Genomic DNA, 22,161 nt, shown 5'->3' on the forward strand with positions numbered 1-22,161 from the left:
GCTTATATCTTTCCTTTTCTCCTTTGTTTTTTGCTTCTCTTCTTTTCACAGCTATTTGTAAAGCCTCCCCAGACAGCCATTTTGCTTTTTTGCATTTCTTTTCCATGGGGATGGTCTTGATCCCTGTTTCCTGTACAGTGTCACGAACCTCATTCCGTAGTTCATCAGGCACTCTATTTATCAGATCTAGGGCCTTAAATCTATTTCTCACTTCCACTGTATAATCATAAGGGATGTGATTTTGGTCATACCTGAATGGTCTAGTGGTTTTCCCTATTTTGTGTCCTTAGGTTAGTTTATTCCTAGATATTTAATTCTTTTTTTGTTGCAGTGGTGAGTGGGATTGATTTCTTAATTTCTCTTTTTGATATTTCATTGTTAGTGTATAGAAATGCAAGTGATTTCTGTGTATTGATTTTGTATCCTGCAACTTTGTTAAATTCACTAATTAGCTCTAGTAATTTTCTGATACTGTCTTTAGGGTATTCTATATATAGTATCATCTCATCTACAAACAGAGCTTTACTTCTTCTTTTCCAATCTGGATTCCTTTTATTTTCTTCTCTGATTGCTGTAGCTAGACTTCTAGAACTATGTTGAATAATAGTGGTGAAAGTGGACACCCTTGTCTTGTTCCTTATCTTAGGAGGAATGCTTTCAGTTTTTCACCTTTGAGAGTAATGTTTGCTGTAGACTTATCATATGTTGAGGTAGGTTCCTTCTATGCCCATCTTTTAAAGTTTTAATCATAAATGGGTGCTGAATTTTGTCAAAGACTTTTTCTGCATCTATTGAGATTATCATATGGTTTCTATCTTTCAATTTGTTAATATGGTGTATCACATTGATTTGCATACATTGAAGAATCCTTGCTTCCCTGGAATAAACCCAACTTGATCATGGTGTATGAGCTTTTTGACATGTTGCTGAATTCTGTTTGCTAAAATTTTGTTGAGAATTTTTGCATCTGTGTTCATCAGTGATATTGGCTTGTAGTTTTCTTTCTTTGTGTTTGGTTTTTGTATCAGGGTGACGGTGGCCTCGTAGAATGAGTTTGGAAGTGTTTCTTGCTCTGCGATTTTTTGAGAGTTTTAGAAGGATAGGCATTGGCTCTTCTCTAAATGTTTGATAGAATTCTCCTGTGAAGCCATATGGTCCTGGGCTTTTGTTTTTTTGGGAGATTTTTGATCACAGCTTCAATTTCACGGCTTGTAATTGGGTTGTTCGTAATTGGGTTGTTTCTATTTCTTCCTAGTTCAGTCTTGGAAGGTTCAACTTTTCTAAGAATCTGTCCATTTCTTCCAGGTTATCCATTTTATTGCCATACAATTGTTCATAATAGTCTCTTATAATCCTTTGTATTTCTGCATTGTCTGTTATAACCTCTCCTTTTTCATTTCTAATTTTGTTGATTTGATTCTTCTCTTTTTTCTTGACGAGTCTGGTTAAAGGTTTGTCAATTTTGTTTATCTTCTCAAAGAACCAGCTTTTAGTTTTATTAATCTGTACTATTATGTCTTTCATTGCTTTTTCATTTATTTCTGCTCTGATCTTTACAATTTCTTTCCTTTGGGGTGTTTTTTGTTCTTTTTCCAGTTGTTTTAGGTGTAAAGCTGGGTTGTCTATTTGATGTTTTTCTTGTTTCTTAAGATAGGATTGTATTGCTATAAACTCCCCTCTTAGAACTGCTTTTGCTGCATCCCATAGGTTTTGAGTTGTTGTGGCTTCCCTGTCATTTATTTCCAGAAATTTTTTTATTTCCCTTTTGATTTCTTCTGTAACCTGTTGGTTATTTAGAAACGTATTGTTTACTCTCCATATGTTTGTGTTTCTCACAGTTTTTTTCTTGTACTTGATACCTAGTCTCATAGCATTGCAGTCAGAGAAGATGCTTGATACTTCAATTTTCTTAAATTTGCTGAGGTTTGATTTGTGACCCAAGATGTGGTCTGTCCTGGAGAATGTTCCATGTGCACATGAGAAGGTGTGTTCTTCTGCATTTGGATGGACTATCCTGAAGATATCAATGAGATCCATCTCATCTAATGTATCATTTAAGACTTGTGTTTCCTTATTAATTTTCTGTCTTGATGATCTGTCCTTTAGTGTGAGTGGGGTGTTTTAGTCTGCTACTATTACTGTGTTACTGTCAGTTTCTCCTTTTATGTGTGTTAGTGTTTGTTTTATGTATTGAGGTGCTCCTATGTTGGGTGCATAGATATTTACAGTTTTTATGTCTTCCTCTTGAATTGATCCTTTAATCATTATGAGGTGTCCTTCCTTATCTCTTGTGAGCGTCTTTATTTTGTCTGTTTGTCTGATATGAGGATTGCTACTCCAGTCTTCTTTTGCTTCCCATTTGCATGGAATATAGTTTTCCATCCTCTCATTTTCAGTCTGTATGTGTCTTTAGGTCTGAAGTGGGTTTCTTGTAGACAGCATATATATGGGTCTTGTTTTTATATCCATTCAGCCAGTCTCTGTCTTTTGGTTGGAGCATTTAATCTATTTACATTTAAAATAATTATTGATATATATGTTCCTATTGTCATTTTCTCAATTGTTTGGGGTTGATTTTGTAGATCTTTTTTCTTCTCTTGTATTTCTTTCCTATAAGTCCCTTTAACATTTGTTGTAAAGCTGGTTTGGTGGTACTGAATTCTCTTAACTTTTGCTTCTCAGAAAAGCTTTGTATTTCTCCGTCAATTCTGAATGAAATCCTTGCCAGGTACAGTAATCTTGATTGTTGAATTTTCTCTTTCAGTACTTTAAATATATACTGCCATTCCCTTCTGGCCTGCAGTTTTTGCTGAAAGATCTGCTCTTAAGTGTACGGGGTTTCCCCATATGTTGCTTGTTGCTTCTCCCTTGCTGCTTTTAATATTATTTCTTTGTGTTTAGTATTTGTTAGTTTAATTAGTATGTGTCTTGGTGTGTTTCTCCTTGGGTTTATCCTGTATGGCACTCTCTGCCTTTTGGACTTGATTGACTATTTCCTTTTTGATGTTGGGGAAATTTTCAACTATAATCTCTTCAAAAATTTTTTTGTACCTTTTGTTTTTCTCTTCTTCTCCTGGGACCCCCTATAATTTGATGTTGCTGCGTTTGGTATTGTCCCAGAGGTCACTGTTCTTTTCATTCTTTTTACTTTATTCTGCTCTTGAGAAGTTATTGCCACCATTTTATCTTCCAACTCACTGATTTGTTCTGCTTTGGATATTCTGCTATTGATTTCTTCTAGAGTATTTGTAATCTCAGTATTTGTGTTGTTTGTCTCTGTATGCTTATTCTTTAATTCTTCTAGGTCTTTGTTAATTGATTCTTTCATTTTCTCCATTTTTGTTTTCCAGCTTTTTGATCATCTTTACTAGCATTATTCTGAATTCTTTTTCAGGTAGTTTGCCTATTTCCTCTTCGTTTATTTGGACTTTTGTGTTTTCGTTTGTTCATTTATGTAGTATTTATCTGCCTTTTCATTATTATTATTTTTTAGCATTGTGTTTGAGGTCTCCTTTTCCAGCCTTCAAGGTTGAATTCTTTCTTCCTTTTGATTTCTGCCCTCTAGGGCTGGTCCAGTCGTCTGTGTAAGCTTCCTGTAAGGTGAGATTTGTGCTGAGTCTTTGTTTTTCCTCTGATGGGCAAGGCTGAGTGAGGTGGTAATCCTGTCTGCTGATGATTGGGCTTGTATTTTTGTTTAGCTTGTTGTTTAGATTAGTTGTCCTGTATAGGTCTTGTATTCAAGTGGTTTCCTTTGTGGGAGTTCTCACTATTTGATACTCCCTAGGGTTAGTTCTCTGGTAGTCTAAGGTCTTGGAGTCAGTACTTCCACTCCAAAGGTTCAAGGCTTTATCTCTGGTCAGAAACAAAGATTCCACAAGTGGTTTGTTACGGCATTGTGAGATTAAAATAAATATCCAAAACCAAGAAACCAAAGATGAAAGTGCAAGTCGCTCAGTTGTGTCTGACTCTTTGCAACCCCTTCGTCTTTATAGTCTATGGAATTCTCTAGGCCAGAACACTGGAGTGGGTAGCCTTTCCCTTCTCCAGGGGATCTTCCCAACACAAGGATCAAACCCAGGTCTCCCACACTGCAGGTGGATTTTTTACCAGCTGAGCCACAAGGGAAACCTGAGAATACTAGAGTGGGTAGCCTATCCCTTCTCCAGCAGATCTTCCCAACCCAGAAATCAAAGGGGTTTCCTGCATTGCAGGTGGACTCTTTACCAGCTGAGCCACAGGGACCCCAGACAAATGGCAGTTATAAAATCAGGCAAATAATCATTGAAATAATGGAATATGCATATACACCCATAAGTATATACACCCATAAGCCCAGTCAAAACAGTCCAACAAAAATAAAGCACAGTAGATTGACCTGGTGAACAAAGGAGATCTGCCAGTTAAGAAGACTAACTAAAACACAAACTGGAAAACAAAGCACGGTGCCAGGTGGGGAATAAAACAGAGAAAATAAAATTTATGTTTAGAGGAAAGGTAAGAATGAAAAGAAAGAATAGATATGCAAAGTTAAATAGAGGTAGATAAAGAAGATTTATATACATTAAAGATTAACTGCAAGGGGAAAAGAAGAGTAGGAAAGGCAAACAAAAGAGTAAATGTAGAAAAAATAATAATAGATTTTAAAAGTTAAAATTGAAAAAACAAAAAAGGAAAACTCCACAGAACTGCAAAAGCCCAACATAGAGGCAGAGGTTTGTAACAGCAATAACAGTTGTGACTGAGAAAAAAAAGAATCAAAAGCCTAATTAGATTTTATAGTGCCAGTAAAATCGACAACTCCAGCCAAGGTGGGGGGTGGAAATGGAAGGGAAAAAAAAACCCCAAAAGAATCTATAGTCCAGACATAAAAATAATAAATGTTTTTCATGAGTCATTGCTGTCAGAGTCCTTTCTCTCGCTGGGAGTCACAGTCCACCTTACCTCCCTAGGATGCCCTCCAATGCTGGACTTGCTGTGGGGCAGCTCAGATTCTAATTTGGTCCTACTCCTGTGTGTCCTTGCCTCCAATACCCACAGCTATCAGAACCAGTGTGTCTTCTTTAGTAGGAGCTCTCAATGTCCTTTGATATATTCCATAGACATAGAGTCTGCCTAGTTGATCTTGTGGATTTAATCTGCAGCTTGTACAGCTGGTGGGAAGGTTTTGGGTCTTCTGCTGTACTGCCCGTGGGTTTCACTTGTGGTTTTATTACCACCTCTCATGTGGGTCGTCCAATGGGGTTTGCTCCTGAGGCTTCCCTTCCCTTGAGGACTTGGGTGTGCCCCTGTGAGGGCCAGGTGTGAAGGTGGTGCAGCTGCTTGGGTTGCAGGGGTTCTGGCAGCACCAGGTACTCAGGGGAGTTGGCAGCTAGGGCAGCAGGAAATACAGTGCTCTAGAAGGGTATGGCAGCAAGTATTGGCTGATACGCTCCAGTATCCTTGCCTGGAGAACCCCCTTGACGGAGAAGCCTGGCAGGCCACGGCCTACAGGGTCGCAGAGTCGGACATGACTGAAGTGACCCTGAGCGCATAGATGCAATGCTTTTTTGCCTGTGGCAGCTCTGCCCGTGTGGAGAGTTGAGCGTGAAGGTGATGCAGCAGCTTGGCTTGTGGGGACCCTGGCAGTGCCAAGTGTGCAGGGACAAGACTCCCTCTGCTGCAGGATTTATGGCTCTATCATCTTCCTAACCCAGGAATTGAACCTTGCAGGTCCCACATTGTAGGAGCCACCAGGGAAGCCTAAACAGCATCTATTTTCCCTATTAATTAATTAATATTCTAGGTTTTTTTGAGGAGTAAGGAATAAATATTGATACAGAGTAGTAATGTTCCTAACGAAATTGTCCTTGGATCCTGGGAGAGTCAGAGTTTGGGAGAAGAGTTAAAGGGTCAGCAGAGGTACTAAGATTTGGTTATATGAATTGGATATAGATATTAAATATTTACACAGTATGATGGTCTTACCATAAGAAAGTTACCATAAGAAAGTTCCTAAAATTAGAGAAGGAGTAATCAAAAGTTGAGCCTTGGTAAGTTAGGGAATTACCTGTATTTTGATTGGTATTCTCTCCCTTCCCTTTTTTTTCCTTTCCTCCTTATATAAGAAGTGATTTATGTGATTAGCATCATGTTGTTTGTATTACCTTATTTTATGTATATGAAGAGTATTTTGATAGGATTGTTGAAGAAAGAGTTCACCTTTTATCTTTTCAACTTAACTGGTTCTTTCATTTTGTTTTCTGCTGGATTAGTTATTGCTTCCTTTGCCTTAAGTCATCCATCAACTTATGACCATCTAATACTCTTGCTTTCTAGATGGTCTTCCTGCCCTTCATCCCTTCCCTTCCCATTTTAGTCTGTTACTAGCAAATTTTTAAACATCTTTCTTTACTGTACCATGACTCTACAGACAAACATACAGGCTTTAAAATTTGTACCTATTAAAATTTTTCCTAAATACATATTGTAAATCTAAACCCTTATGTCAGCCTGGGAAAGTTTGTTAACGAAATAGTTGAAACAGTGAGATTCATTGAATTCTCATTGAAAGAATAGTAGTATAGAAGGATGAACATTAGAGCGATAATCACAGTAAAGAGAGAAAATAGACGAGTGAGAGGCTACTTTTGAGATGCATATAGGGTCATTATACAGATCTATAATGGGTCTGAGGAAGAGGGTGATCATCAATATGGAATATATAGGAGAGAGAAGAAAGAATAAGGACAGATTTTGGTTGTTAGATGACTATTTCTACCATGAAAATGTGTTTTCATCAGATTTATTATCCCCTTATTCTCCCTTCTCTAAACTATTTGTGCTAATTACCCAGAATTGTAAAGTTCAATTCACTTCAGTCGCTCAGTCATGTCTAACTCTTTGCAACTCCATGGACTGCAGCATGCTAGGCTTCCCTGTCCATCACCAACTCCTGGAGCCTGCTCAAACTCATGTCTGTCGAATTGGTGATGCCATCCAACCATCTCATCTTCTGGTCGTCCCCTTCTCCTCCTGCCTTCAATCTTTCCCAGCATCAGGGTCTTTTCCAGGAAGCCATTTCTTCGCATCAGGTGGCCAAAGTATTGGAGCTTCAGCATCAGTCCTTCCAATGAACATTCAGGGCTGATTTCCTAGGATTGACTGGTTTGATCTCCTTGCAGTCCAAGGGACTCGCAAGAGTCTTCTCCAACACCATAGTTCAAAAGCATACCTCCTAGGAATTGTACACACATCCTTAATTATATCCTGTTAGTCTAGACCAGTCATCCTTCACTTCTTCCTCCTCCTCTTGACGTCATCAGTATCATCATCAGTTTGGTGTCCAAATCACCTCGCCTTACATATTAGGTACTCTAATACCTATTGATAGATGTTGGAAAATCTGTGCTTGTGGATATTTTTTTTTTTTTTTTCAAATTTTGCTATAGTAATTTATCTGAGTGAAATGTAGGAACTTTTCTAAAAGGTCAACTCAAGCCAATAGTTTGTGATTTTTCACTCTAAACCTAAAGATACTATTTATTAGTGACTAATGGGATATAGTTCTATATATATGAAAATGTATACAAGAAACATTTTTTAGGCCAGTTTTCTAGACCTAGAACATTTACAGGTCTTCTTAGTAACTTGTACTATTAAAAAGGAACTAAGAATGAATTCAGTTATCTTTCAAGTTTAAAACAAAGTTAACCACACCCCCCAACCCTTTTTTTTTTTGGCTCTTTCAGGGGATGGGGAAGTTTATGTTTGGGATGTGAACTCTAGAAAGTGCCTTAACAGATTTGTTGATGAAGGCAGCTTATATGGATTAAGCATTGCCACATCTAGGAATGGACAGTATGTGGCTTGTGGGTAAGTAAACAGAGGTTCTGGTAACCTTTAATCACCTTTTGCTAATGAAAAAATATTAAAGAATATACGAGATGGTACCCGAGTAGTTCTGTTTATAAAGTGTTTAGTGATATGAAATTATAAACCCAGGTCTTTTACATTTTATTGTCTTAAAAAGATTTTCTAATATTTGTGTTTAATAATATTGATGGCAGTTTTTCAGCTCTTTAGCAAAGAAAATACTGGACTACCGTCTTGTGTGCATGCATCCTAAGTCACTTCAGAACCTATGGACAGTAGCCCTCCAGGCTCCTCTGTCCATGGAATTCTCCAGCCAAGAATACTGGAGTGGGTTGCCAGGCCGTCCTCCAGAGGATCTTCCCAACCCAGGGATCAAACCTGTGTCTCTTGTGTCTCCTGCACTGGCAGGCAGGTTCTTTACTACTAGTGCCACCTGGGAAACCCAGACGCCCTTATTATGTTACAGTACTTTTTTCTCTTATGTTTGGAATATTTGTTTAAGTCTTAAAGATACTTAAAAGTATATGTTCTTTCATCTAGCTGTGTGGTATGAACCAGTAACATGTTTTTACTGTTGTTAGTATTATAGAGATCTTGAAAGTATTATCTAGAACATGTTATTGTGTCCTTGCTGAGAGAAATGGTTATTACACTGGGGAAAAGATGGCTTTATTGTCCTATTTGATTTTAAAGATGCAGGGTAGGAGAAGGAGGTGTTGGGATACTTACCTGTAATTCTAAATGATTTTACCACCAAATCACTAATCAGCAACTTTAATTTTAGAACTTCCAGAAGTTGATCTTTATGACTGTTAGATTAAACAAAATTGATCCATAAAGAGTTTTCATTCAGATTCTCCCTTGTTGGGCAGTCCGGTGGGTCCAGCAGCATAGCTTACTTACCACTTTTTCTTCACCACCTCCTTCAAAGGCTAAAATTGGGGAAACTGCCTATAAATATCTGTCACCATTTGGATATTGGTCAGCAGCTACCTTGTAGCCTGGGAAGAAAGGAGAGTAGAACCAGGCTGTGGCGCTCGGAGGCCAGGCTAACATCAGGTGAGTCTGACGTAGGTAGGGGGACAGCCTGAGCCCAGTGCTTGCTAGAGCAGTATGCTCTATGGCAGCAGTGTATATGATTAGCAAGTCTTTTGAGACTAAAGCTCCTTTAAAATGTAGACTGGGAGTAAAATTATAAGTAATTTTAAGCAGACCTGCTTTACCTTTGTGTAAGACAAAAACTGCACAAACATAACCATCACTCAGATTTGTGAAGTTAATCTTTTTCTGGTTTTTGCCTCTTTTTTTTTGGTATTACTTTTTATTAATCCCCTTTGACAGGCCCAGAGAGGAAAGAATCTAATATTAGCCACTTAAACTCATTTGATTTTAATTGCCTGTCAGTGTAATTGAATTCTGATGTGCTTGGTCAAAGACCATTTCTAGGTTTTTATTGTTAAACCTGTAAAGAAAGGCCTTAACCCTTCTTAGAGGAGTTTCTCATGTTGAGGGAAGAGTTATTGGTGGTACAGTCAGAGCAGAGGTAGGAGAAACTGAACTCACTTAGCTGGTTGACTGGCTGCTGCTTCCCTTCCTCCCAACTCCCTCTCTTCCTCTCTTGATCTCAAAATTTGTCTGATAGTGTCCATTAACTCTTTTCAGTGTCCTGGGTTAAAGTGGATGCTTTCGATTTACAGCTTTGCTCTGATAGGGATATAGGAAACTCAGAATATTGTAAATAGAGGTCTTTTATTTTATAGTGCCTTTTTTTTTAAATGGCTTTGGTTAATGTAAGGATTGCTACAACTCATGTTGTGATTTCCAGTTCTGTGGTCTTTCCACAATGCCACCCCCTAAGTATTTTGATTTTATTTTAAAAGACTACTGAAAATTCAGGACTGTAGAGAATTAGAAAATTTGTTATGATTTAGGGCCTGGAATTAATAGTTCTTTATTTCAGTGTTTTCTCATTGAACATATAAAATGGGTTTCATTTTGCTTCATCTAGAGATTCTTTAGGACATGTGTGCTTTATAATGCAAGAAAAGCCTGTTTTATTCAGTGATAATGCTTTTGCTTCAGTTTCCTCATTCATAAAACATTTATTGGGCGTTGAGCTGGGGATTGTGAGATAGAACAATACATTTTCACCTTTTCATAGTTTATGATCTCATGTGGGGACATATGTACATGTATCGGTATTCACAAGGTGAGCCATCAAGCCATCACAAGGGCTGCAGTTTAGATACAGTGTTTCAATTTCAAAAGCCTTAGGAATGGTGAAGGCTGTTACAGTTGGAATGTCTGAAAGGGGTTTTGTGGGATATTGGCACTTGAGCTGGGCATTTTGAGGGCCAGTTGGAATTCAGAGAAAGGTATTGCAGATAGTGGAGAAAGGATGAGAGAATTCAGGTTTGTGTTCTGAGAGGAGTATGGATGGGATGATTCTTAAGTGGGGTGGGGGCGTAGGCTACAAAGGTAGAAAGGCAGGCAGAGAAGTCTTTTATGCTGTGCTGAATAATATGGACATTATATTAAATGGAAAGTGGAACCATTAAAGATTTTTAAGCAAAGAATCATGATGATAATTGAAATTTAGGGTTTGAAGTAGATAATTCTCATAGCCTTTAGATGGGGAATAGAGGTGCAGGTGGATGAGCCTTGAGGTCATTGCAGTAATCCAGGCCTTGAGTAATAAGGATGGGAATGGGAATAGGTAGATAGGTAAATGATGCTTTCAGTGTATGTCCTAACTGCTTAGAAAATTGGGATGAGAGAGGAGGAGTGACATTCTCAGGCTCCAGGCCAAGACAGTCAGTAGAGTAGAGTTGTCCATGGAATGAGGGTGGATGCGGGATGGAGGCAGGTCAGAGATAGGTTCACAGGGCAGTGTTAATAGGCAGTTAGAAGTGAGTGGAGTTAGATTAAAGGCAGTCATTTGATGGTCCATGGGAGGAAATGAGATGAGCGAGACACTAGAGCTAGGCTGATCTGGCTAATTGCCATCATTCTTGTTTGGGAAGATTTTTCTCTACTAGGATATTTGTGGTTGCTGATCTGCTAATGGATAGGCTGTTCTTGATTTAGGAACCTACTTCTAGTCCAGTCAGCTGTGATTGGGGGGTGGAAGGGTGACAGTCATGTCTATTTTTTTAGTTAGGAGTTCAGTGATGAGAGCTCCCTTCTCCCTTTGTTCTTGTTTTTCCTCTTATGATACCTGGTTTTTATTTTTTTGCCTTGTCATTGTTACTGTTTGTTTGTTTTGAACCTACTATCTCCCTTCCCTAGCTCATGTCTCACTTACCTTTTCCACAAAGCTTCACTAGAGCAACTTCAGTTCATACTGATTTTTCCTTTCTTTGAGGTTCTGGATCACATATAGAGAGTTTAGCTTATGTTCTCTTATATTTCTGAGTATTTCTTAACAGTCTTTTTTTCCCCTGGGATTAAATTCTTTCTGTTCTTCTGTATTCCTGTGACAGTTTGCATTGTTGTTGCTAGGTCGTGTCCATCTCTTTGTGACACCATGACCTGTAGCATGCCAGGCTCCTCTGTCCTCCAGTGTTTCCTGGAGTTTGCTCACATTCATGTCCCTTGAGCCAGTGTGATGCTATCTAACCATCTCATCCTCTGCCACTCCCTTCTCCTTTTGCCTTCAATCTTTCCTAGCATCAAGGTCTTTTCCAATGGATCTTTGCAGGAATCTTTCCCAATGGATCTTTGCATCAGGTGGCCACAGTATTGGAGCATCAGCTTCAACATCAATCCTTCCAATGAATATTCAGGGTTGATTTTTTTTTAGGATTGACTGATCTGATCTCTTTGCAGTACAAGGGACTCTCAAGAGTCTTCTCCAGCACCACAATTCAAAAGCTTCAGTTTTTCGATTTTAGCCTTCTTTAGCCTTCTCCAGCTCTCAGTATCCATATATGACTACTGGAAAAACCATAGCTTTGATCATATGGAACTTTGTCATCATAGTGATGTCTGCTTTTTAATATGCTGTCTAGGTTTGTCATAACTTTCTTTCCAAGGAGCATGCGTCTTTTAATTTCATGGCTGCAGTCACTTCCCACAGTGATTTTGGAGCCCAAGGAAATAAAACCTGTCACTGCTTCCACTTTTCCCCCTTCTATTTACCATGAGGTAAGGGGATTGGATGCCATGATCTTAGTTTTTTGAATGTTGAATTTCAAGCCACACTTTTTGCTTTCCTCCTTTACCTTCATCAAGAGACTCTTTAGTTCCTCTTCACTTTCTGCCTTTAAGAATAGTATCATATGCATATCTGAGTTTGTTATTTCTCCTGTCAATCTTGATTCCAGCTTGTGATTCATCCCGCCCAGCATTTTGCATATGCATGTAAGTTAAATAAGCAGGGTGAGAATAGGTTTGACATACTCCTTTCCCAGTTTTGAACCAGTCCCTTGTTCCATGTCCAGTTCTAACTGTTGTTTCTTGACCCACATACAGGTTTTTCAGGAGACAAGTAATGTGGTTTGGTATTCCCATCTCTCTTAAGAATTGTCCCAATGTTGTGATCACATAGTCAGAGGCTACAGTATAGTCAATGAAGCAACAGTAGATTTTTTTCTGAAACTCCCTTCCTTTCTCCATGATCCAACGAATGTTGGAAATTTGATCTCTGGTTCTTCTGCTGCTTTGAAACCCAGCTTGTACATCAGGAAGTTCTCTGTTCAGTTTTCATACTGCTGGTTATGTGGATATCATTAAATATTCTTAGTTGCATATTAGGATCAGTTATATCGTAGCACAAATACCACTGTAAATTTCCATATATTAAGATGATTAACTCATGCCATTTTTGTCCCACACATCTAAGCAATAATCACATAAGAATTCTTGGGGTAGGGGCTTCCCTGGTGGCTCAGTGTTAAAGAATCTGCTTGTCAGTGCAGGAGACTAGGGTTCAATCCCTGATCTGGGAAGAGCCCACATACCACAGGGCAACCAGGTCTGTGCACCACAATTATTGAGTGAGAGCTTTATAGGCAGGAAGGCCAGAGGAAATAGGCTGCAAGTGTCAGACATATTTTACCTCTCTCTTAAGCAGCAGGAGGAAGCAAACAAGTGTTAGGTTTTTTTCCCCTTCTCTATACAAATTTAAAAGGAGGTTTCTCTTAAAATTCTATGTTGCCATGATGACACTTGGCTCCACCTGAACTTAACTTTTCTCAAACCTTGAGCTAGCCAATGTGTTTTTCTTACGGAAATGTTTTTCTTAAGCTGTGTTAATGAACTGTGTATTTACCCTAGACTCTTGTCTTTCCTCACGTCAGTTCTGCTTGAGACTCAGAACCAGGGCTCAACAAACCTGTATGTTTTACTGATACATTGTTCTCCTAATCTATGTTAATGAAACTATATACTTACTTGGACGCCTGCCTTTCTTCAAGATAAATGTCAATCGTTTTATGGCTCCAGATGACTCACCTGGTGCCAGTGTTATCTCAAAATGCATGTTGGGAGTGAGGGGCCTGGTGCCACTCTGAATTTTGAGACATCTCCTTTCTCTAATTAACAACTTGCTGATAGGTATGTAGTGAAAGTGAAGTTGCTCAGTCATGTCCGACTCTTTGCGACCCCTTGGACTGTAGCCTACCAGGCTCCTCTATCCATGGGGTTTTCCAGGCAAGAGTACTGGAGTGGGTTGCCATTTTCTTCTCCAGGGGATCTTCCCGACCCAGGGATTGAACCCTGGTTTCCTGCATTGTAGGCAGACGCTTTACCATCTGAGCCACCAGGGAAGTATAGGTATATAACGTCCAGCTAAAGATAGGTATATAACATCTGGCTAAAGACTAGCAAGGGGGCACTCTTTCTGCCCCCTTCTGATGTCTAAGTCAGAAGCTTTCTCTATCTCTTTTACACTTTAATAAAACTTTATTACACAAGAAGTTTGTTAGCGTTCAAGCCTTGTCACTGGCCCTGGATTGAACTCCTCTTCTCCAGAGGCCAAGAATCACAGCATCTTTCATGGCTCAGCAACAACCTGTCATGAGCCTGCGACTATAAGCTGCAACTATTGAAGCTCACATCCTGGAGCCCATGCTCTGCAACAGGAGAAAGCCACCACAATGCGAAACTCACACACAGCAATTGGCGGGTAGCCCCTGCTCCCCGCAACTAAAGAAAAGCCCTTGCAGGAGGGAAGACCCAGCACAGCCAAAAATAAATAAATATATTTTTTAAAAAAGAATTCCTCAGAATAATGGTAGTAAAGATGATCCAAAATCTTGAAAACAAAGTGGAGGTTACAGGTAAATAGATTAGAGACAAGGATTGAGAAGATGCAAGACATGTTTGACAAGGACCTAGAAGAAATAAAGAGTCAATAATGAATAATGCAATAACTGAGATTGAAAGCACTCTGGAGGGAAACAATAGAATAACTGAGACAGAAGATAGGATAAGTGAGGTGGAAGATGGAATGGTGGAAATAAATGAAGCAGAGAGGAAAAAAAGAAACAAGAATTAAATGAGGACAACCTCAGAGACCTCTAGGACAATGTTAAATGCCCCAACATTCAAATCATAGTAGTCCCAGAAGAAGACAAAAAGAAGGGGCATGAGAAAACATTTGAGGAGATAATAGTTGAAAACTTCCCTAAAATGGGAAAGGAAATAGCCACCCAAGTCCAAAAAACCCAGAGAGTCCCAAACAGGATAAACCCAACGCAAAACACCCCAAGACACTTATTAATCAAACTAAGGAGGTTAATAAACACAAAGAGCAGATATTAAAAGCAGCAAGGGAAAAGCAACAAATAACACAAAAGGGGATCCCCTTTTAAGGATAACAGCTGATCTTTCAAAAGAAACTCTTCAGGCCAGAAGGGAATGGCAGGACATACAGTGATGAAAGAGAAAAACCTATAACCCAGATTACTATACCCAGCACGGATCTCATTCAAATATGAAGGAGACAGACAAGCAAAAGCTGAGAGAATTCAGCACCACCAAACCAGCTCTTCAACAAATGCTAAAGGATCTCCTCTAGACTGGAAACACAGGAAAAGGTTTATAAACTCAAACCCAAAACAACAAAGTAAATGGCAACAGGATCATACTTACCAGTAATTACCTTAAATGTAAATAGGTTGAATGCCCCAACCAAAAGACAAAGACTGGCTGAATGGATACGAAAACAAGACCTCTATATATGCTGTCTACAAGAGACCCACCTGAAACCAAGGGACACATACAGACTGAAAGTGAAGGGCTGGAAAAATATTTCATGCAAATAGAGACCAAAAGAAAACAGGAGTAGCAATACTCTTATCAGATAAAATAGACTTTGAACTAAAGGTCATAAAAAGAGACAAAGAAGGACACTACATAATCATCAAAGGATCAATCCAAGAAGATATAACAATTAGAAATATATATGCATCCAAGTCGGAGAAGGCAATGGCAACCACTCCAGTACTCTTGCCTAGAAAATCCCATGGATGGAGGAGCCTGGTAGGCTGTAGTCCATGGGCTCTCGAAGAGTTGGACACGACTGAGTGACTTCACTTTCACTTTTCACTTTCCTGCTTTGGAGAAGGAAATGGCAACCCACTCCAGTGTTCTTGCCTGGAGAATCCCAGGGATGGGGGAGCCTGGTGGGCTGCCGTCTATGGGGTCGCACAGAGTCGGACACGACTGAAGCGACTGAGCAGCAGCAGCATGCATCCAAGTTAGGAACACCTCAAGATGTAAGGCAAATGCTAACAAGTATGAAAGGGGAAATTAACAGTAACACAATAATAGTGGGAGACTTTAATACCCCACTCACACCTATGGATAGATCAACCAAACAGCAAATTAGAAAGGAAACACAAACTTTACATGATACAATGGACCAGTTAGACCTAATTGATATCTCTAGGACATTTCACCCCAAAACAATGAATTTCACATTTTTCTCAAGTGCACACGGGACATTGTCCAGGATAGATCCCATCCTGGGCCATAAATCTAGCCTTAGTAAATTCAAAAAAAATGAAATCATTTCAAGCATCTTTTCTGATCACAGTGTGGTAAGATTAGATGTCAACTACAGGAAAAAAGCTATTAAAAACACAGACATATGGAGGCTAAATAACATGCTTCTGAATCACCAACAAATCATGGAAGAAATCAAAAAGGAAATTAAAACATGCATAGAAACAAATGAAAATGAAAGCACAACTGAAAATCTATGGGATTCAGTAAAAGCAGTGCTAAGTTCATAGCGTTACAAGCTTACCTCAAGAAACGAGAAAAATCAAATTAACCTAACTTTACACCTAAAGCAACTAGAAAAAGAAGAAATGAAGAACCCCAGGGTTAGTAGAAGTAAAGAAATCATAAAAATTAGGGCAGAAATAAAAAGAAACAAAGGAGACTCTACCAAAAATCAGCAAAACTAAAAGCTGGTTCTCTGAGAAGATAAATAAAACAGACAAACCATTAACCAGACTCATCAAGAAAAAGAAGAATCAAATCAACAGAATTAGAAATGAAAATGGAGTATCACAACAGACAACACAAAACAACAGACGACAGAGGATCGTAAGAGACCACTCTCAGCAACTATATGCCAGTAAAACGGACAGCTTGGAAGAAATGAACAAATTCTTAGAAAATTATAGCCTTCCAAAAATGAATCAGGAAGAAATAGAAAATCTTAAGAGACCCCATCACAAGCACGGATATAGAAGCTGTAATCAAAAATCGTCCAACAAACGGAAGACCAGGAACAGATGGCTTCACAGGTGAATTCTACCAAAAATTTAGAGAAGAGCTAACATTTATCCAACTCACACTCTTCCAGAAAATTTCAGAGGAAGGTAAACTCCCAAGCTTATTCTGTGAGACCACCATCATCACCCTAATATCAAAACCAGACAGATGCCACAAAAAAAAACAACACGCCAACATCACTGATGAACATAGATGCAAAAATCCTCAACAAAATTCTAGCAAACAGAATCCAACAACATATTAAAAAGATCATACATCATGGCCAAGTGGGCTTTATCCCAGGGATGCAAGGATCCTTCAGTATTCGCAGATCAGTGTGATACACCATATTAGCAAATCGAAGGATAAAAATCATATGGTTATCTCTAGATGCAGAGAAAGCCTTTGACAAAGTTGGGAACAAGATCATTCTCACCACTAATATTCAACATAGTTTTGGAAGTTTTAGCAACAGCAGTCAGAGAAGAAAAAGAAATAAAAGGAATCCAAATTAGAAAAGAAGTAAAATTCTCACTGTTTACAGATGACATGATCCTCTACATAGAAAACCCTAAAGACTACTAGAAAATTACTAGAGTTTATAATATAGTAAAGTTGCAGGATATAAAATTAATACACAGAAATCCCTTGCATTCTTATATACCAACAATGAGAAAATAGAAATTAAGGAAATAATCATTCACCATTGCAGTGAAAAGAATAAAATACTTAGGAATAAATCTGCCCAAAGAAGCAAAGACCTATATATTTTTACAGTTTTACAGAAAACTGTAGAACACTGACGAAATCACAGATAACACAAATAATGGAGAAATATACCATGTTCATGGATCGGAAGAATCAATATAGTGAAAATGAGTATACTATCCAAAGCCATCTATCAATTCAGTACAATCTCTATCAAGCTACCAATGCTATTTTTCACAGAACTAGAACAAATAATTTCACAATTTGTATGGAAATACAAAAAACCTTGAATAGCCAAAGCAGTCTTGAGAAAGAAGAAAGGAACTGGAGGAATCAACCTGCCTGACTTGTTTATACTACAAAGCTTCAGTCATCAAGACAGTATGGTACTGGCACAAAGACAGAAATATAGATCAATGGAACAAAATAGAAAGCCCAGAGATAAATCCACGCACCTGTGGACACCTTATCTTTGACAGAGGAGGCAAGAATATACAATTGGGGCAAAGAGCGCCTCTTCAGTAAATGGTTCTGGGAAAATTGGACAGCTACACGTAAAAGAATAAAATTAGAACACTTCCTAACACCATACACAAAAATAAAGTCAAAATGGATTAAGGATCTAAATTTAAGACCAGAAACTATAAAACTGCTAGAGGAAAACATAGGCAAAACACTCTCTGACGTAAATCACAGCAGGATCCTCTATGACCCACCTCCCAGAGTAAAGGAAATAAAAGCAAAAATAAACAAATGGGACCTAATTAAATTTAAAAGCTTTTGCACAATGAAAGAAACTATAAGCAAGGTGAAAAGACAGCCTTCAGAGTAGGAGAAAATATAAGCAAACGAAGCAACTGACAAAGAATCTCAAAAATATACAAACAGCTCATGCAGCTCAATACCACAAAAATAAACGACCTAATCAAGAAATGGACCAAAGAATTAAACAGACATTTCTCCAGAGAAGACATACAGATGGCTAACAAACACGTGAAAAAATGCTGAACATCACTTATTGGAGAAATGCAAATCAAAACCACAATGAGGTTACCATCTCACGCCGGTCAGAATGGCTGCTATCAAAAAGTCTACAAACAATAAATGCTGGAAAGGGTGTGGAGAAAAGGGAACCCTGTTACATTGTTGGTGGGAATGCAAAGTAGTGCAACCACTATGGAGAACAGTGTGAAGATTCCTTACAAAATTGAAAATAGAACTGCCATTCAGTTCAGTTCAATCACTCAGTCGTGTCCAACTCTGCAACCCAATAGACTGCAGCACACCAGGCCTCCCTGTCCATCACCAACTCCCAGAGTTTACCCAAACTCATGTCCACTGAGTCAGTGATACCATCCGACCATCTCATCCTCTGACATCCCCTTCTCCTCCTGCCTTCAATCTTTCCCAGCATCAGGGTCTTTTCAGATGAGTCAGCTCTCCACATCAGGTGGCCAAAGTATTGGAATTTCTGCTTCAGCATTAGTCCTTCCAATGAACACTCAGGACTGATCTCCTTTGGGGTGGACTGGTTGGATCTCCTTGCAGGCCAAGGGACTCTCAAGAGTCTTCTCCAACACCACAGTTCAAAAGCATCAATTCTTCGGCACTCAGCCTTCTTCACAGTCCAACTCTCACATCCATACATGACCACTGGAAAAACCATTTTAGTGGGACACAAATGTTCAGTCCACAGCAAGATTTTCTAAAGCCAGGATATATATTGTTCCTCCTGAGTGGTTAATAGGGACTACATAAGAGTTAGCTGTACTTAAATTAAGGGCTTTTTAATTAATGTATATGAAATATACATCAGAAACTAAATATAAGTAGTTTGAAGACTTTAAAACACTGAATCTAACATACTATTTGTGAGTTGGCTATAATTTCAAACTGTGGAGTCGTGTGTGTGAACTAAATTTGTCTTGTTTATGCATTGTGCCTGTTTCACTGTAGGCAATAAGTATTAAGTGAATCAGTGAGAATGTTGAGTGTAGGAATTAGAACACTTAATGTGTCGCCTTTGTTAGTTTGAGTATTAATTTCTTGCAACTTTCAGGTTTATATTGCATTTGCTAATTAAGTATCTGTGAATGACAACTACCTTATTCTTATTCCTTATAAATGATGCCTGTAACATTAGGTGGTCTGAAGATTGAGGTCAAAAGTGTTTACTGAAACCTGTCTGTGAATGATTCTGTTAGTCATTAAGATTTACATTATGTGAATATTGGGTATAGTTCATTGTTGGTAAGTATTTCAGTAAACTTGGAGTGGATGATCGCTTCCATTAACTATTGACTGTGGTATTCTTATAGACCAAAAAACTAAGGTACTTGCTATTACAGCTGTTGTGCAGCACTGTTTTGGATGTTCTCATAAATAGAATAGAATAAAAAAAAGAAAGGAGGAGATCTAAACGGGGAAGATGGTGCTCATTCGCATATTAGAATGTTCGGTTGTCCATACATGGCATGAGAGTGGCCCTCGTAGCCACTTTTGTTTGTCTTTGCATCCCAGGCACTTAAACAGTGCCTGTCGTAAAGTTGAAATTCAGTAAATATTTATTGAAGGAATGAATAATGAAGATTCTACGCTTGCTTGGATTTTCTAGCTACACTAGTAATTTAAAAGCTCCCAGCATTAACAAGATTTCAGTAAGACTACAGTAAAACTGATAGACTCTGATTTTTGCCTTGGGATGAACACTCCAGCCCATAGTCCCTGTGTAACATGATACAGTTCCTATAAATATTAGTTTTCTGGGGGTGGGGTGTTATATCTTAATTCACTTGGATTGTGAAAATCCTGTTGCTTCTTTTTAATCTTTAATTCATTCATTTTTCTCTTTGCAGTTCTAATTGTGGAGTGGTAAACATATACAATCAAGATTCTTGTCTCCAAGAAACGAACCCAAAGCCAATAAAAGCGATAATGAACTTGGTTACAGGTGTTACTTCTCTGACCTTCAATCCTACTACAGAAATCTTGGCAATTGCTTCAGCAAACATGAAAGAAGCAGTCAGACTGGTAATGTGTCTTTACCCTTTCCTTTTAGCATTAATGATTTTAAAATTTTAAGTTGAAAACGTGGAAAGATAATAAGGAAAGAGTTGAATTATTTTAAAAAGAGTAGCCTCTTTTGTTGTAAAAACTGCTAGTATTGTAGCTTTGGGGTGTAATTATAGAAATGATACACAGTAGCCACCAAATTTGTATTATTTCACTTCTTTTAGGAAAACTGTGCTGTCCTTTCCTAACATTTCTTAAGAGGTGGTCTTCATTTTCAGAAGTTACTTTTGGTATATACATGAAGGAATATGTAAGCAAATATTTCATCCCTCTGTAGTTTTCTTAATTTACCTTTATAAGACCTGGTGTCATAATAGAGTGGAGGCAGTTCTTAAATTCTGAAAATAAATTGAGCTTGGACATTAACCATGTAAAAAGATTGCAGTTTAAATAGCTGGATAGTACTTGTGAAGATAGCTCTGTGCCAGGGGTTCCCAGGAACTCCCCCAGGTTTGATGAGTGCTGAGCATTCAGTCGCTCAGTTCTGTCCGACTCTTTGCAATCCCATGGGCTGAAGGCCACCAGGCTCCTCTGTCCATTGAATTTTCCAGGCAGGCATACTGGAGTGGGTTGCCGTTTCCTACTCCAGGGGATCTTCCCAACCCAGGGATCAAACTTGAATTGCTTGTTTCTCCTGCATTGGAAGGTGGATTCTTTTACCATGGCACCACATGGAATAGAATGGTAAATACACGGACTCAGGGACTCAGAATATGATCATACTCATGGCTAAGAATTATTACAGAGAAAAGGTACAAAGGATAAGGAAAAAGTATATGGGCTAAAGCCTGGAGGAAACCAGGCACAGGCATCAGAAGTCCTCTCTTAAGGCAGATCACATAGGACATGTTTAATTCTCGAGTAACAAGTTGTGACAACATGTGTTAAATATTTTTTACCAGAGAAGCTCATCATAGACTCAGTGCCCAAGGTTTTTATTGGGGGTTGATCAGGTAGGTACCCTCTACCTAGGAGGTACCCAAAGTAAAGGTTCCCAGAAGTAAAGTCAAGTGTTCAACATAAACCACATTAGAGATCCTCTGGAGTATGAAATGACAACCCACTCCAGTATTCTTGCCTGGAAAATTCCATGGACAGAGGATCCTGGTGGGCATAGTCCATGGATTCACACAGAGTTGGACATAACTGAGGCAACTGAGCACGGACTCATGAGCCATCCTTATCATTTAGGAAAAGTGTCCCATCTGTGTAGGGACCTATTTGCCAGTCAAATTCCCAGACAGCATCTAAGGGCCACTTGTAAGCAGGGCTTTCTAAGGATAACAGCCTCAGGCCAGTGTTGCTCTTTTTTTTTTTTGGCCCAGCATCAGATCTCAGCTTAAATGTCACTCCACCTCGTGAAGTTTCCTGCGCTTCAGGCAGAATCAGTTTCTTGCTATAAGCCGGGTATACAGATGCCCAGGTATACATAGAACCTTGAAAAGCAGCATTGCAGTGTGCTATTTTTATGTGTGTACTACCAGATTGTAAACACGTTACAGAGATTCTTATTTTTATCTTACTTATACTCAGCAAATAAACCTTGCATACTTCATCAGCTTTAATAGTGTATAGTTTACAAAGATAAAGAATTTTACAAAAAATTTTGAGCCAAGTGATAGTCCTCAGAGGATTAGCTTACCCAAAGTCAGCGGCTACTAAAGGCCGGTGAACTGTGATGCTAGATTCCGTATTCTTTCTAGCTTTTAGTTTTCTAACTAAATTTTTCAGAGCCCTAGAATGTGTACAGGACTTCAGATGGCAAGTAGGAGGCTAAGCTCCTCCCTGTATTATATAGAG

At 38.7% G+C, this 22,161-nt stretch overlaps 1 protein-coding gene across 1 annotated transcript in view; it reads left to right on the forward strand.

Annotated features, from left to right (window-relative positions):
* Window positions 1-22,161, forward strand: part of UTP18 (UTP18 small subunit (SSU) processome component homolog (yeast)) — a 57,478-nt gene that overhangs the window by 29,634 nt on the left and 5,683 nt on the right. Inside the window, exons 10-11 of the mRNA XM_010842856.1 lie at window positions 7,728-7,851; window positions 20,145-20,319. Coding sequence (XP_010841158.1) covers window positions 7,728-7,851; window positions 20,145-20,319 — 299 coding nt within the window. The remainder of the gene's footprint in view (window positions 1-7,727; window positions 7,852-20,144; window positions 20,320-22,161) is intronic.

The sequence above is a fragment of the Bison bison genome, unplaced genomic scaffold, assembly GCF_000754665.1.
Source record: "Bison bison bison isolate TAMUID 2011002044 unplaced genomic scaffold, Bison_UMD1.0 scf7180017864180, whole genome shotgun sequence".
In the NCBI taxonomy this organism is placed as follows: domain Eukaryota; kingdom Metazoa; phylum Chordata; class Mammalia; order Artiodactyla; family Bovidae; genus Bison; species Bison bison.